Genomic DNA, 16,651 nt, shown 5'->3' on the forward strand with positions numbered 1-16,651 from the left:
CTTGGGTGACAGAGCGAGACTCCGTCTCAAAAAAAAAAAAAAAAAAAAAAGATGTGACCAGTTCAAGAGTGCTAGCGACAATGAGAAAGCTTGGTGTTTCTCCATTCATTCTTGTAATTGAGAGAGATTACAAAATCACACAGAAGCCTACAAGCATTCAGTGTTAAATCAATATATTACTGTCCGTTAATCTGGGAAGGTGCCCAAATTAGCTAACACAAGAGTCTGCACCTTCAAGGGGAAAAATGGATTGTTCCAGGTAGCAGGCACAAACTGAGTTGTTTTTCAATCAAGATTTTGAATTATGCTGATCCATCTATATGCCAGACCTGTGCCTCCATAGCCAACAGCACTGGCCATTCACAACCTGTTACCCAAAGGCAGGGGTGCAATCTGTGAGTGTGTTGCTGACCAACGCTTGCTGATCACACCCCTCCACTTTCACTTCACTGGAACCCCGGTGTAACAAGAGTCTGCAGTGTATATATTATGCTGAAGGCTGGGGCTGCTGAGCTAAGGGACCTTGGCCAAATCACCAGACTCTCCCAGGCTCTTGGTGTCCTATTTTCCTCATCTGTGGAACAAGGCTCATATTTTATATCTATAAAATCAAATTCTCTCTATATATATACATATATTTAAAATACTTGAAAGAGCTTTGTAAATGATAAAGTTATAATACATTATTTAACCAGCTGAGGTGGCAGAAGACTGTATCTCTAACATAAAACTGCCCCTGGGGATATATGAATTCATATGTAATCTGTCTCCAAAGTCTGTTAGTAAAATACTTAAATACACAATAAATGGTTAATAAATTCAAAAGACAAATCAAGCAAAGTACTATAAATTGTAGACAGAATCATTCAGTAGTATAGGTGTCAGAATGAAATATTACTTGAACCTTATGCTGGAAATCACATGGGTGATATTTTAATGCCAGTCTTATGCATGCCCTCACTGGCCTCCAGAATAAATGTGCCCTTTAACGATTAATTATACATACAGTTCATTTCCCTAATAATACTTCAATGAAAACACTTTTTATGTGTATGCATTTCAACCTAAAAAGCCCAGATCAACAGTCCTCCAGCTATAGCTATATTCTTATTTACAAAGCGTAGAAAGCAATGGAAAAACTCACTATATCCACAGCTATCCATCACTACAAAGAAAAAGCAGAATGAAACAACAAAATTAAAGGCAAATACTGCTTTTCCAAACACAGACTAAATGTTCATAAAAATCCCCTCAGTTTACCAAACTCACAAATACTCAAAGTAACATAATACCCCTTTCGAACAAACACAAGGATGACTGTATCAACTAAAGTATAACCAAAACCCTGTGATGGAATGCTTATGCTAAAATGTTCTTCATATAGTTATAACTGGACTAATTTTAAAATTAGAATTTTGCAACATAGAAATTCTACAATATAATTTGGAATGCTGAGTGAAAATAAGGGTATGAGAAATACACTAAGTATTTTTATCTCTTGGAGACTTACCATAATTCTTGTAGCAGGAAAGCCTGCAGAATGTTAACAAAATAAAATCTCTGAAAATCCTGACTATATTTTCAGTTGACTTGAAACAAATTTAACCCCTCAATCTCTCTCTTAAATTATTATTTTAAATAAGTACTTTTACCCTAAATTTCTTCTTTAGCAGACCCAGTATTTTCTTGCAACAAAAATCACACTATTGTGGGATACAGGTAATCTTTTCTTTTTAAAGATTACATAACTTCTTTCTAAACGATGTCCATGTCTGCGGCTAATTCATAACCAATGTAACTGAAAATAGAAATGGAAATGTTAGAGATTTCCATTTTTTAACAAACATGGAAATTATTTCTCAATTTGAAGAACTGCATCTCAGGAATGACTTCCTGGACAAATTAATCAGAATTAGCAAGTAGCAAACATTTCATGCTAAGCCAAAGCCAACCAGGTGAATCAGTCATATTATAACATGTATATATAACAACGTACAGTAAAGGCAAAGACAAGAACGAAATGACTTTTTAAAAGGCTGTTAAACTTTACTCACTCCCTTAATATTTTCCAAGTTTAACTGAGGTATAATGAATGCATGTGATCCCGGAACCCATGGAAGAGTATCTACCTCAACTACCAGGACCATATCGAGTTCTAGCTTGAAAAAAAAAAAAAGGAAAAAATAAACAAAACAACAACAACAAAAACCTATCTGAATACGTGTTCTGAAAAGCCCGCAATAATACCCAATTTATAAGAAGCAAACAACCACAGAACAGAAAACTCAAGAAAGCACAGCCTTCCACCACTCCTCCCCAGCTAGCACCATTTTTTTTTTTTTGCTCTTCATTTCCATTCCATAGTTAAATAAGAACACTTATTCCAAAATAAAAGGGGAGAAACCTGTTGGAATGGATTTTTAGAAGATAAATACTATAGATGAAGCAACAATAAGTTGCTCGGAGGAAGTTGTCGACCCATTCATTTACATACAACCAAAAGAAGATAAACCCACATGTATTCCTATCAGTGAAGATGCAACCTGGTAATTTGCAGGGAAGACAGGATCTCAAACAGATCGCAGACAGCTACTCTCCCAAAGAGGAAAAAAATAATGCTGTGGCTCTTCACCCAGGCAGCTTCAGAGATGCAGGCTCCGCAACTCGCGAGGTGCGAAAATTCAAATGAAGCCCTGTCACTCACAAGTGCGGCATCTCCGGGATGAGGTAGGGCTCGGGGACCAGGAAACCCACTCTCAGCCCGCTCCACTTCGCCGAAGAAGCCCAAACCACCCCAGGCTCGGCAGTGTGGATTGCTCCGCCCAGAGACCGTGGAGAAGGCAGCAGAGACGCCACAGAGCACAGCAGGCGGGAGAAAACCGCCTCCCGCGAGGTCCCACAGAAACCACGGAGCTTCGGGCACTCGGGATCCCGGGCCGCGGGCGCGCGGCTAGAGGGGAGGGGTGCGAGCGCGGGGGCGCGGACTCACCTCGCGCTTGGGGTGGTCGGGAGCGCGCGCCGCCCCTGTTCCGTGGCTTCCGGCCACATAGTCCCCGCGCAAAGCGCCGCCGCGTAGCGGGAGGGGCGCCCGCGGCAGGCGCCCGGGTTCTTCCGACCCCGAGCCCGCCGCGCTGGCTCCGCCGAGGACGCCAGCAGCTGCAGGCAGCGCTTCAGCGCTCGCCGCCTCGCCATCGTTGGGGCGAGTCGTCGCCGGGTCCCTCCCTTATTATGACCTTCGAATCTGACAGCAGGGCCAGCGGCGGCCTCCTTCAGGCTGCCTCTCCAGCCGTTACCAAGATGGCCGCCCCTGTGGGCCGGGGCGCCTAAGCCATCTTGGTAAAGGAAGCGCCTGGGAGCAGGCAGCCTTCTCCCGGCCTGCCCCGGTCCGCCTCGCAACTCAAACACTGTGCTGGGACCCTCCTAAGATCAAGTTGGTTCCCCCCGCTGTCCTAAGCCGGAGGCTTACTTTCAGATCGCATGAACACATTCCTGGACACCAGCCACAGTTGCTAAAACTAAATGGGATCCTGCAGACCCGTTGTCGGACTCTCATTGCCAACTCAATCACGGTCGAGAAGCATTTGAATACTTACAGCCTATGGCGCTAGCATCCTGGTAGCGAAGAAACTAAACTGTAATTTGAAATGTTGTACAGTAGGTTTTGAATATTAATGGAAGCACGGCATTGTTCGCTGTGTGCTCGTTTACTTTTAAAATGATATCACAGCCTCCTGGTACACACGGTTCTCATCGAAATTTGCATCTTTTTTAACGCTAGGATAACTACGAAAGAGCATACAATTGTGATTCTGAGTTTCTTACTGGATTTGCTTTTTAAACTGCAGGATGAAATTAGTTGTTTCAAGAAGTAAAGTACAGGCAGATCGAAGTAAAATTCAACAATGGGTGGTTGGGCAAAAAGATTATATAAGTCCTCTTGGGGTGTGCCAGGGTCAAAAAAAAAAAAAGCTCGTCTCTGGGGTTATCTTGGCAAAAAAGAAACCACCACCACAGGTTCTAAATGCAGATAAGACGGGCAGAAAAATGCACATCAAACTATTCTGCATTTTGAAAGTGAATGTGCCTGTGTGACATTGCAGGAATGTAAAGAACTGTGTGTCAAGTATGGACTTTATCTCCTCAGGCTAGCTTAGAGTGGCTGCTGAACTTAAGGGTGATTAAGAGCTGCTTGCGCCTGGGTGGAGCTGAAACTGCACAAGGTGAATAATACCTTTGTGCAACAGAAGAAAAAAAAAAAGTAACAGCATACATACAAACCCAAAGGGTAAGTTGAAGTTACTACCCAAAAGTTCTTCATAGTGTTCTTGACTAAGCAATGGAGAAGTAATCCCGGCACTTTGGGAGGGCAAGGCAGGAGAATCCTTCGAGCCTAGGAGTTGGAGACCAACTTGGGCAACATAGCGAGACTTCATGTCTACAAATAATAATTAAAAAAAAAAAAAAAAGAAGTAGCCAGCCCTGATGGCCTGCACTTGTGGTCCCAGCGACTCCAGAGGCTGAGGTGGGAGGATCGATTGAGCCTGGGAGATCAAGGCCGCAGTGAGCTGTGATCACGCCACTACACTCCAGCCTGGGCAACAGAGAAGACCCCATTTCCCCCCCACCCACCCAAAAAAAAAAGGCTGGGCGTGGTGGCTCATGCCTGTAATCCCAGCATTTTGGGAGGCCAAGGCAGGAGGATCACCTGATGTCAGGAGTTCGAGGCCATCCTGGCCAACATGGCGAAACCCTGTCTCAAGTAAAAATATAAAAACTAGCTAGGCATAGTGGAGCGCACCTGTAATCCCAGCTACTAGGGAGGCTGAGGCAGGAGAACTGCTTGAACCCCAGAGATGGAGGTTGCAGTGAGCACTCCAGCTTGGTGGAGAGCGCAAGACTCTGTCTCAAAAAAAAAAAAAAAAAAAGATGCCCTTTGTTCCCCTCACTCCCACTTTTTTTTTTTTTAAGTCATTGTCCTTTATTGGGTAAGGGCTGAGGGAAGCAGACAGACCAGTTGGACATAGTAGATGGGTGTGTGAGGTCAAAGTGCTACCCGAAAGCAAGCCAACCCACACTCCCCTGAGATGAATGCTAATGCTCTTCAAACTGTGGGCATTGGTTTCACACACAGCCTCTTCCAGGGATAAAAGAAGGGGTTCTTGTAAAGCCTCTTCTTTTCTTTTCTTTTTTCTTTTTTTTTTGAGATGGAGTCTCGCTCTGTCACCCAGGCTGGAGTGCGGTGGCCAGATCTCAGCTCACTGCAACCTCTGCCTCCCAGATTCTCCTGCCTCAGCCTCCTGAGTAGCTGGGACTACAGGTGCCCACCACCACGCCCGGCTAATTTTTGTCTTTTTAGCGGAGATGAGGTTTCACCATGTTTGCCAGGCTGGTCTCGAACTCCTGGCCTCAAGTGATTTGCCCACCTGGGCCTCCCAAAGTGATAGGCGTGAGTCACCGCCACCCGGCAGCTTCTTGTTTTCTTACCTCTACCATGGAGACAAGTTCTGGTTTTCTTAGGACAACTAGCTCTGGTCATAAAAATCTCTGGAGTGATCAAGCATGGTGGAGTGACAGAGTGAGTGTTCCAAAAGGGTAAGTAGAACAGGAGTCTTGCCCAGGCCCTATTACAACCTCAGTACCTGTTAATGGCCTCCCCAGCCCAACCAAAAGTTGACAAAGAGGCACGTACCTGGTGAAAAGATACATATATTTATAATTAGCCAGCTGGACTCAGTTTAGATCACCCCAGTTTTGTTGGCAATATCCCAGTTTTGTTGGGTCAGCAACAAAGTTGATCCCAATTTTGTTGGCAATATCCAAAGCATTGTAATCAGGAGCCAGTGGAGCTTATGCCTTCTTCCTCCATCAGGCCTAATCAGAGCATTGACTTTGGCCACATCAGTGTCATAGAGCTTCTTCACAGCCTGTTTGATCTGGTGCTTGCTGGCTTTAACATCCACAATGAACACAAGTGTGTTGTCTTCTATCTTCTTCATGGCAGACTCAGTGGTCAGAGGAAACTTGGTGATAGCATAGTGGTCAAGCTTGTTTCTCCTGGGGACGCTCTTCTTAAGGGAGGAGACCACCCCTCATATTGTCTTATGCCCAATTTCTGCCTTCAAAGAAAGAAAAAGTAAAAACTAAAAGGCAGAAATGAAATCCACAAGCAGACAGCCCGGCACCACACCCTGGGCCTGGTAGTTAAAGATCGACCCCTGACCTAATTGGTTATGTTATCTATAGATTACAGAGGTTGTATAGAAAAGCACTGTGAAAATCCCTATCCTGTTTTGTTCCGATCTAATTACCGGTGAATGCAGCCCCCAGTCATGTACCCCCTGCTTGCTCAATGGATAACGACCCTCTCATGTGCACCCCCTTAGAGTTGTAAGCCCTTAAAAGGGACAGGAATTGCTCACTAGGGGAGCTCGGCTCTTGAGACAGGAGTCTTGCCGATGCTCCTGGCCAACCCCTTCCTTCTTTAACTTGGTGTCTGAGTTTTGTCTGCAGCTCGTCCTGCTACATTTCTTGGTTCCCTGACTGGGAAGCGAGGTGATTGGTGGATGGTCGAGGCAGCTCCTTAGGCAGCTTAAGCCTGTCCTGTGGAACATCCCTGTGGGGGACTCCGACTAGCCCAAGCGACACGGATCCTGAGAGCGCTCCCGGGTAGGCATTTGCCCCGGTGGGACACCTCGCCAGAGCAGTGTGTGGCATGCCCCTATGGAGGATCAACGCAGTGGCTGAACACTGGGAAGGAATAAGCACTTGGAGTGTGGACGTCCAAAACTTGGTAAGACTAGTCTTTGAAACTTGCCCATTCTGTTTGAGTGAAAGCATGGCCTGATCACCCATGGCATGCCTTTATTGGCACTTTGGTTTTGGTTTTGACTTGTTTTGAATTGCTTGACAGGACTGGTCTTGGGAACTTGTGCACTCTGTTTGAGTGGAAGCATAGCCTGATCACCCACGGCGTGTCTTTATCGGCACTTTGGTTTTGGTTTTGGTTTTGGTTTTGGTTTTTGATTTGGTTTGAATTGCTTGATAGGACCAGTCTTAGGAACTTGCCCACTCCATTTGAGTGGAAGTGTGGCCTGATCACCCACGGCGTGCCTTTATCGGCACTTTGGTTTTGGTTTTGACTTGGTTTGAATAGCTTGACAGGATTGGTCTTGGGAACTTGCCTACTCCATTTGAGTGGACGTGTCGCCTGATCACCCACGGTGTGCCTGTACCCGCACTTTGGTTTTTGTTTTTGACTTGACTTGGATTGCTTGATACTTTGGTTTTGGTTTTGACCTGGCTTGGATTTCTGGATACTCTGATTTTGGTTTTTATTTTGGTTTGGTGCAAACTGCGAAAGTGTGTGTGTTCCCTTTTTACCTGTTCTTTATTTTCTGGTGTGCATGTGGTGTTTTGTCTCGAAGAAACATAGGTCAGGCACAAATAAGCCCACGCTACTAGGAACTATGTTGAAAATTTTCAAAACAAAATGTAAAGGAGACTATGGAGTACTATGACACTAGGAAAACTTAAAACTTTGTGTAAGATAGGCTGGCCATCATTAGAGGTAGGTTGGCCATTAGAAGGAAGCCTGGACAAGTTTCTTGTTTCAAAGGTATGGCACAAGGTAACCTGTAAGCCAGGGAACCCAGACCAGTTCCCGTACATAGACACTTGGTTACAGCTGGTTTTAGACCCTCCGCCCCCAACACACAGTGGCTGAGAGAACAGCAGCATAAGGGGCTGGCAGAGGCAGGGAAAGAACAGCAGAGAGAGAGAAAGGAAACAGACAGAGAGGAAAAGAGACAAAGGGAGAGAGGAAGAGACAGAAAAAGAGGGAGTTAAGGAGAGAGAGAAAGAGAGAGAGAAGAGACAGAGGCAAAAGAAAAAGTCAAAGAGAGATACACAAGTAGTTAAGAAAAAAAAGCGTACCCTATTCCTTTAAAAGCCAAGGTAAATTTAAAACCTATAATTGATAATTGAAGGTATTCTCCGTAGTAAACCTATAACACTCCAATACCACTTTGTTGTCAGCGTAAACAAGGGCGTATCCCAAAAGCACTGAGGCCATCCTATCAAAAATCCTTGACCCAGTAACCCGTGGATGGCCCAAATGCATTCAATCTGTAGCGGCAACTGCTTTGCTAACAAACAAAAAAAAAGGTAAAAAAAAAAAAAATAACTTTTAGGGGAAACCTCATTGTGATCACACCTCACCAGTTCAGAAGTATCCTAAGGGAAAAAAAAGGAAAAAAAAAGGGCAGAATTCATATAAAAAAAGTATTATATGGTAAATTCTTATCCTGAAATAAATTAACTGGTTGTTTAAAGAAAGAAATATTTGTAATAAGTCAGAAAGTTGAGGCATGTCGAAGAATTGTCTGCTAAAGTCATGAAAAAGAAAAATATTATAAAAAAGAATTTATGCAAAAAATGTTGTATAATTTAAAAGTAACTAGGCCTCCTGAATGTAAAACTATTGAAAAAAAAAAACAAGAAAACAGTTTATGTGCAAGGTGTATAAGAAAAGTAAAATATACCTTTGGTAAAAGGATTATAAGGAGGCCTAAGAATGTACATTTTTACCTACATTAAAAAGTTAAAAAATAATTATTGTTTTGAAGGTTTAAGCAAGTTTTAAAATGTTAATTGTAAAGAAAATGCTGTGTATAAACATATTAGCTAAAGTTAAAGAAGTATCATCCAGTTTTTCTGTGAACTGGACATTAAATTAAAAGCATAACAGGTTTTTCTTAAAGCCCCAACCTGCTCTTTAGCAAAAATTACAGAAGGTTAAAGAGTCTATAAAATCTTACCTTATAGTCAAACATTAAAAAATTAAATAAAGGCTGGGCGTGGTGGCTCACGCCTGTAATCCCAGCACTTTGGGAGACCGAGGCGGGCGGATCACAAGGTCAAGAGATCAAGACCATCCTGGCTAACACGGTGAAGCCCCATCTCTACTAAATATACAAAAAATTAGCCGAGCGTGGTGGCGGGCGCCTGTGGTCCCAGCTACTCATGAGGCTGAGCCAGGAGAATGGCGTGAACCCAGGAGGCGGAGCTTGCAGTGAGCCGAGACTGCGCCACTGCACTCCAGCCTGGGCAACAGAGCGAGACTGTCTCAAAAAAAAAAAATAAATAAATAAATATGTCTACAAGGTTTTATTAAAATTAGGTTTAACATTAATAACACACTAATATAAAAAAATTTAGCTTATCTGGTATAAAAATCATGTGAGAAGCATTGTTAAATGTAAAATGGTATTTGGCTTTCTTTGGTTTAAAAACTAATAAAAATAGGTGCTAAAGGAAATTTCTCAGCAAAAAGGCACTAAGGACTATAAAGTCCACTGCCAAGGTCCCCATATTTAAAACAAAAGGTCAATTTCTTAAAAATTGTATACTTGGTTTATCTTCCACTTTCCTTTCTCGCAAAAAAAAAAACTGAAAGTCTTTTAGCACATGTACCACCCCTAGAATTTCTGGTAAACCAGCACCAGCCTGAAGATCACGTTATCATCAAAGGGTGCAAAGAAGAAAAACTGGAGCCAGCCTAGGAAGGACCCTACCTTGTGCTGCTAACCACCAAGACTGCTGTTCGTACAGCAAAAAAAAAAAAGGATGGACTCATCACACCCGAGTCAAGAAAGCACTACCCCCTCCAGAGTCATAGGCCATAGTCCCAGAGGAAAACCCTACCAAACTAAAGCTAAGAAAAATTTAACTCTTTTCATCTATTCTATTACTCTTTCTTCTTTCCTCGTTCTGTTACTGACCATCTAGTTATTAACATAACCAAGTCAATTTCGCCTCAAACTATTGCATTTAATGCTTGCTTGGGAACTGGTCTTGGGAACTTGTCCACTGTTTGAGTGGAAGTGTAGCCTGATCACCCATGGCGTGCCTTTATCGGCACTTTGGTTTTGGTTTTGGTTTTGGTTCTTGACTTGGTTTGAATTGCTTGACAGGACCGGTCTTAGGAACTTGCCCACTCCATTTGAGTGGAAGTGTGGCCTGATCACCCATGGCATGCCTTTATCGGTACTTTGGTTTTGGTTTTGACTTGGTTTGAATAGCTTGACAGGATTGGTCTTGGGAACTTGCCTACTCCATTTGAGTGGAAGCATGGCCTGTGAGGACTTGCCAAGTCAAAGACAGCTTTCTACTTCAGAAAAGTACTTCTGTCCCTCCTGACTCTCCTCAGACTGGGCATTAGTAAACTAGGACCATTTAATCTGGGAAGATTTAGGTAAAGACCCTAGTGCCAACCAGGAGTCTGCCCCCTGATGTAGAGCTTTCATGCCATAGTTGGTCCAATGTTCTGTGGACCACTACAGAGCAAGGATAGACTGCCCCAACCGGTTTTGTAATTTCCTAAAACCAAACATTCATTTTACTGGAGGATCATAGAAGTTGAAGACTTAAAATAAACTTTAGCAATTAAGACAGGATACCAAGATGTAAATGCCTGGTTAAAATGGATCAAATATTCCATATGCATGTTAAACGAAAACAGTTGTTATGCTTGCGCACATGGCAGGGCCAGAAGCCCAAATTGTCCCCTTTCCACTAAGGTGGTCCTCCAGTCGGCCAGGTGTGGGCTGCATGGTAGCTGTTTTCCAGGATTCTACAGCCTGGAGTAATAAGTCATGCCAAGCTCTCTCTGCTGTATCTCAAAGTCTGGCGCCCTGCGGGTCAGCCCCCGAGGGCCATCCAGCCTCCGTCTCCCAACACTAAGTTCACTTCGTGTCTCTCATGACAGGGAGGAAACTTAGCGCTCCTTGGAGACCTGAAAGGATGCAGTGAGCTTAAGAATTTTCAAGAGCTTATCAATCAGTCAGCCATTGTTCATTCCCGAGTGGATGTGTGGTGGTATTGTGGTGGACCTTTACTGGACACTCTGCCAAATAACTGGAGTGGCAGTTGTACTTTAGTCCAATTGGCTATCCCTTTCCCCCTGGGATTTCATCAACCAGAAGGAAAAAAAATAAGACATCGTAAAGCAAGAGAAGCCCCTTTTGGGTCTTTCGACTCTCATGTCTATTTAGACGCAATTGGAGTCCCACAAGGAATACGAGATCAGTTTAAAGCTTGAAATCAAATAGCTGCAGGATTTGAGTCAATATTTTGGTAGGTGACAGTTAATAAAAATGTAGATTATATAAACTACATCTATTACAACCAAGAGCAACGAGCTTTTCATGAGTTAAAAGAAAAACTCATGTCAGCCCCAGCCATGAGGTTACCTGACCTGACAAAACTCTTTACACTCTATGTGTCAAAAAGAGAAAAAATGGCAGTTGGAGTTTTAACCCAGACTGTAGGTCCCTGGCCAAGGCCAGTGGCCTATCTCTCAAAACAACTAGACAAGGTTTCCAAAGACTGGCCCCCAGGTCTAAGGACCCTAGCAGCAATAGCCCTGTTAGCACAAGAAGCAGATAAACTAACCCTTAGGGAAAACCTGAATATAAAGGCCCCCCCCATGCTGTGGTAACTTTAATGACTACCAAAGGACATCATTGGTTAACAAATGCTAGATTAACCAAGTACCAAAGCTTGCTACATGAAAATCCCCACATAACCATTGAAGTTTGCAACACCCTGAGCCCCACCGCCTTGCTCCCAGTATCAAAGAGCCCAGTTGAACATAAATGTGTAGAGGTGTTGGACTCAGTTTATTCTAGTGGGCCCAACCTCCGAGACCATTCTTAAACATCAGCAGACTGTGAGCAGTACGTGGACAGGAGCAGCTTCGCCAACCCCTGCAAAGTGACTCTGAAGAAGACGACAACCCCTGCTTCAGTCACACCCGGGAGCTGACTAGTCCACGCATGGCCGAAGCATAAGAAAACTCATTACGATACTCATTTTCCTTAAAATTTGGACATTTACAGTAAGGACTTCAATTGACTTTCCTCTGACTGAGGGCTGTTCCCAGTGTACACATCAAGTCACTGAGGTAGGACAAAAGGTTGCTACAGTCCTATTATTTTATGGTTATTATAAGTGTACTGGAACTCTAAAAAGAACTTGTTTGTATAATGTTATTCTATACAAGGTGTGTAGCCCAGGAAATGACCAACCTGATGTGTGTTATGACCCATCTGAGCCTCCCATGACCACAGTTTTTAAAATAAGATTAAGGACTGAGGACGGGTGGAGGCTCATAAACGATATGAGTAAAGTGTTTGCCAAAACTGAGGAAAAAGCGGTGCCCAAACAAGTCACCTTGAAATTTGATGCCTGTGCTGTCATTAATAGTAGTAAGTTAAGAATAAGGTGTGGTTCTGTTAATTAGAAAAGAGGCTATATGTGTTCCTATTTCTCCACATCCTCTCCAGCACCTGTTGTTTCCTGATTTTTTAATGATGGCCATTCTAACTGGTGTGAGATGGTATCTCACTGTGGTTTTGATTTGCATTTCTCTGATGGCCAGTGATGATGAGCATTTCTTCATGTGTTTTTTGGCTGCATGAATGTCTTCTTTTGAGAAGTGTCTGTTCATGTCCTTTGCCCACTTTTTGATGGGGTTGTTTGTTTTTTTCTTGTAAATTTGTTTGAGTTCATTGTAGATTCTGGATATTAGCCCTTTGTCAGATGAGTAGGTTGCAAAAATGTTCTCCCATTCTGTAGGTTGCCTGTTCACTCTGATGGTAGTTTCTTTTGCTGTGCAGAAGCTCTTTAGTTTAATTAGATCCCATTTGTCAATTTTGGCTTTTGTTGCCATTGCTTTTTGTGTTTTAGACATGAAGTCCTTGCCCACGCCTATGTCCTGAATGGTATTGCCTAGGTTTTCTTGTAGGATTTTAATGGTTTTAGGTCTAACATTTAAGTCTTTAATCCATCTTGAATTAATTTTTGTATAAGGTGTAAGGAAGGGATCCAGTTTCAGCTTTCTACATATGGCTAGCCAGTTTTCCCAGCACCATTTATTAAATAGGGAATCCTTTCCCCATTTCTTGTTTTTGTCAGGTTTGTCAAAGATCAGATAGTTGTAGCTATGCGGCATCATTTCTGAGGGCTCTGTTCTGTTCCATTGATCTATGTCTCTGTTGTGGTACCAGTACCATGCTGTTTTGGTTACTGTAGCCTTGTAGTATAGTTTGAAGTCAGGTAGCGTGATGCCTCCAGCTTTGTTCTTTTGGCTTAGGATTGACTTGGCGATGCAGGCTCTTTTTTGGTTCCATATGAACTTTAAGGTAGTTTTTTCCAATTCTGTGAAGAAAGTCGTTGGTAGCTTGATGGGGATGGCATTGAATCTATAAATTACCTTGGGCAGTATGGCCATTTTCACGATATTGATTCTTCCAACCCATGAGCATGGAATGTTCTTCCATTTGTTTGTATCCTCTTTTATTTCATTGAGCAGTGGTTTGTAGTTCTCTTTTACACTGTTGGTGGGACTGTAAACTAGTTCAACCATTGTGGAAGTCAGTGTGGCGATTCCTCAGGGATCTCGAACTAGAAATACCATTTGACCCAGCCATCCTATTACTGGGTATATACCCAAAGTACTATAAATCATGCTGTTATAAAGACACATGCACACGTATGTTTATTGCGGCACTATTCACAATAGCAAAGAGTTGGAACCAACCCAAATGTCCAACAACGATAGACTGGATTAAGAAAATGTGGCACATATACACCATGGAATACTATGCAGCCATAAAAAATGATGAGTTCATGTCCTTTGTAGGGACATGGATGAAACTGGAAACCATCATTCTCAGTAAACTATCACAAGGACAAAAAACCAAACACCGCATGTTCTCACTCATAGGTGGGAATTGAACAGTGAGAACTCATGGACACAGGAAGGGGAACATCACACTCCGGGGACTGTTGAGGGGTTGGGGGAGGGGGGAGGGACAGCATTAGGATGTATACCTAATGCTAAATGACGAGTTAATGGGTGCAGGAAATCAACATGGCACATGGATACATATGTAACAAACCTGCACGTTGTGCACATGTACCCTAAAACCTAAAGTGTAATAATAAAAATTAAAATTAAAAAAAAAAGAAAAGAGGTTATATGGCAGAAAATAAGTACATCTGTCATAAATAAGGACTGTGTAGAAATAAATGTAAATACTGGTCTTGTGTCATTTAGGCCACTTGGATAAAAAAAAAAAAATGAAAACGATCCAGTCCTCTTTCAGAAAGGAAAAAATGGCCCTTCCTGTACTAAGGGACAATGTAACCCCTCAGAGCTAGTAATAACCAATCCCCTTGATCCTCACTGGAAATAAAAGGAGCATGTGACCTTAGGAATTGACAGGGCCAGACTGGATCCTCGAGTAGATATCTTCGTTCGAGGAGAAGTTTACAAATGCTCTCATGAGCCAGTGTTTCAAACTTTCTATGATGAACTAAATGTGCCAGTACCAGAAATTCCAAGAAAAACAAGAAATTTGTTTTTGCAATTAGCTGAGCATGTAGCCCAGTCTCTCAATGTCACTTCATGTTATGTATGTGGAGGAACTGTAATAGGAGATCAATGGCCATAGGAAGGCCAAGAATTAGTACCTACAGACCAAGTTCCTGGTGAATTCCTGGCTCAAAAGAATCACCCTGATAATTTCTAAGTCCTTAAAACCTCAATTATTGGACAATATTGCATAGCTAGAGAAGGAAAAGAATTCACTCACCCCGTAGGACGACTTAGTTGTCTGAGACAGAAACTGTGTAATGGTACCACAAAAATAGTCACTTGGTGGAGTTCAAATCACACAGTGAGAAATCCATTTAGCAAATTCCCAAAGTTGCAGACCATGTGGACCCACCTGGAGTCCCACCGGGACTGGATAGTCCCCATTGGATTGTACTGGATATGTAGGCATAGAGCTTATGCCAAATTACCTGACCAGTAGGCAGGTAGTTGTGTCATTGGCACTATTAAACCATCTTTCTTCTTACTGCCCATAAAAACAGGCGAACTTCTAGGCTTCCCTGTCTATGCTTCCCATGAAAAGAGAAGCATAGCTATAGGAAATTGAAAAAATGATAAGTAGCCCCCTGAGAGAATCATACAATGTTAGAGGCCTACTACTTAGCACCAGACGGCTCATGAGGATACCGGACTCCCATTTACATGATCAACCGAATTATACGGTTACAAGCTGTCTTAAAAATAATCACGAATAAAACCGGCAGAGCCTTGACTATTCTGTCCCAGCCAGAAACTCAGATGAGAAATGCTATCTATCAAAATAGATTAGCTCTCGACTACTTGCTAGCAGCTGAAGGAGAGGTCTGTAGGAAAGTTAACCTTACTAATTGCTGCCTACACATAGATAATCAAGGGCAAGTAGTTAAAGACATAGTTAGAGATATGACAAAACTGGCACATGTGCCTGTGCAAGTGTGGCATGGATTTGATCCTGGGGCCATGTTTAGAAAATAGTTCCCAGCTATAGGAGGATTAAAACTCTTATAATAAGAGTTATAATAGTAATAGCAACCTGCTTACTGCTCTCTTGTTTGCTACCTGTACTTCTTCAAATGATAAATAGCTCCATCACTACCTTAGTTCACCAAAATGCTTCAGCACAAGTGTACTATATGAATCACTATCCATCTGTCTTGCAAGAAGACATAGGTAGTAAAAATGAAAGTGAGAACTCCCACTATTGAGTGAGAGTCTCAAAGAGGGGATATAAGACCACCCCTCATATTGTCTTATGCCCAATTTCTGCCTTCAAAGAAAGAAAAAGTAAAAACTAAAAGGCAGAAATGAAATCCACAAGCAGACAGCCCGGCACCACACCCTGGGCCTGGTAGTTAAAGATCAACCCCTGACCTAATTGGTTATGTTATCTATAGATTACAGACATTGTATAGAAAAGCACTGTGAAAATCCCTATCCTATTTTGTTCCGATCTAATTACCAGTGCATGCAGCTCCCAGTCACATACCCCCTGCTTGCTCAATTGATCATGGCCCTCTCACGCACACCCCTTAGAGTTGTGAGCCCTTAAAAGGGACAGGAATTGCTCACTCGGGGAGCTCAGCTCTTGAGACAGGAGTCTTGCCGATGCCCCCAGCCGAATAAACCCCTTCCTTCTTTAACTCGGTGTCTGAGGAGTTTTGTCTGTGGCTCGTCCTGCTACATTCTGAGGATATTTGGGCTGTCTCCAGAGTCACAGTGTCTTGGGCTGTGGGAAGGTGGTGACATACAGATCTTCTTTTCGTGGCTGTGGACACCTTTCAACACTGTCTTCTTGGCCTTCAAAGCCTTCGCTTTGGCTTCGGCTTTAGGAGGGGCAGGAGCTTCCTTCTTATCTTTTCATGCCATCTTGTGGAAAGGGCACTCCCATTCTTTATTGTGAAAAAAATCTAAATATACAGGTAAGAAATATGCCTTTTTGTAATACTATTTAAGTAAGTTGCAGACATCCAAATGCTTCACCCCTAAATAATTCAGCCTGTCTCTCCTAAGACTGAGGACATTTGCTTCATAACCACAGTATCATTCCACCTAAGAAAACATCAATTCCCCAATATCACTTAATAATCAATCTGTTTTCAAGTTTCCATGATGTACAATCATGGAATGTCTTTAACAGCTGTTTTTTTCTGAGCTAGGATACTACCTACGCTAGTGTGTTGCACTTATGTATTATATTTAAATAAGAAGCAATCT

General features: G+C 42.7%; 1 protein-coding gene and 1 pseudogene across 13 annotated transcripts in view; both read right to left on the minus strand.

Annotated features, from left to right (window-relative positions):
- Positions 1-4,817, minus strand: part of NAPEPLD (N-acyl phosphatidylethanolamine phospholipase D) — a 52,256-nt gene extending 47,439 nt beyond the window's left edge. For 3 of the 13 annotated variants that reach the window (XM_055283502.2, XM_063641549.1, XM_055283489.2), the window contains exon 1: positions 2,990-3,241. In XM_055283502.2, coding sequence (XP_055139477.2) covers positions 2,990-3,192 — 203 coding nt within the window. In that variant the 5' untranslated portion in view covers positions 3,193-3,241. The other 10 variants (XM_055283495.2, XM_063641551.1, XM_063641553.1 and 7 more) reach the window with 10 other exon arrangements.
- A 913-nt stretch (positions 4,818-5,730) lies between these two features.
- LOC134737069 (large ribosomal subunit protein uL23-like) lies at positions 5,731-16,303 on the minus strand (annotated as a pseudogene).
- Between the last annotated feature and the right edge of the window lie 348 nt (positions 16,304-16,651).

This window comes from Symphalangus syndactylus, chromosome 6, assembly GCF_028878055.3.
Source record: "Symphalangus syndactylus isolate Jambi chromosome 6, NHGRI_mSymSyn1-v2.1_pri, whole genome shotgun sequence".
In the NCBI taxonomy this organism is placed as follows: Eukaryota; Metazoa; Chordata; class Mammalia; order Primates; family Hylobatidae; genus Symphalangus; species Symphalangus syndactylus.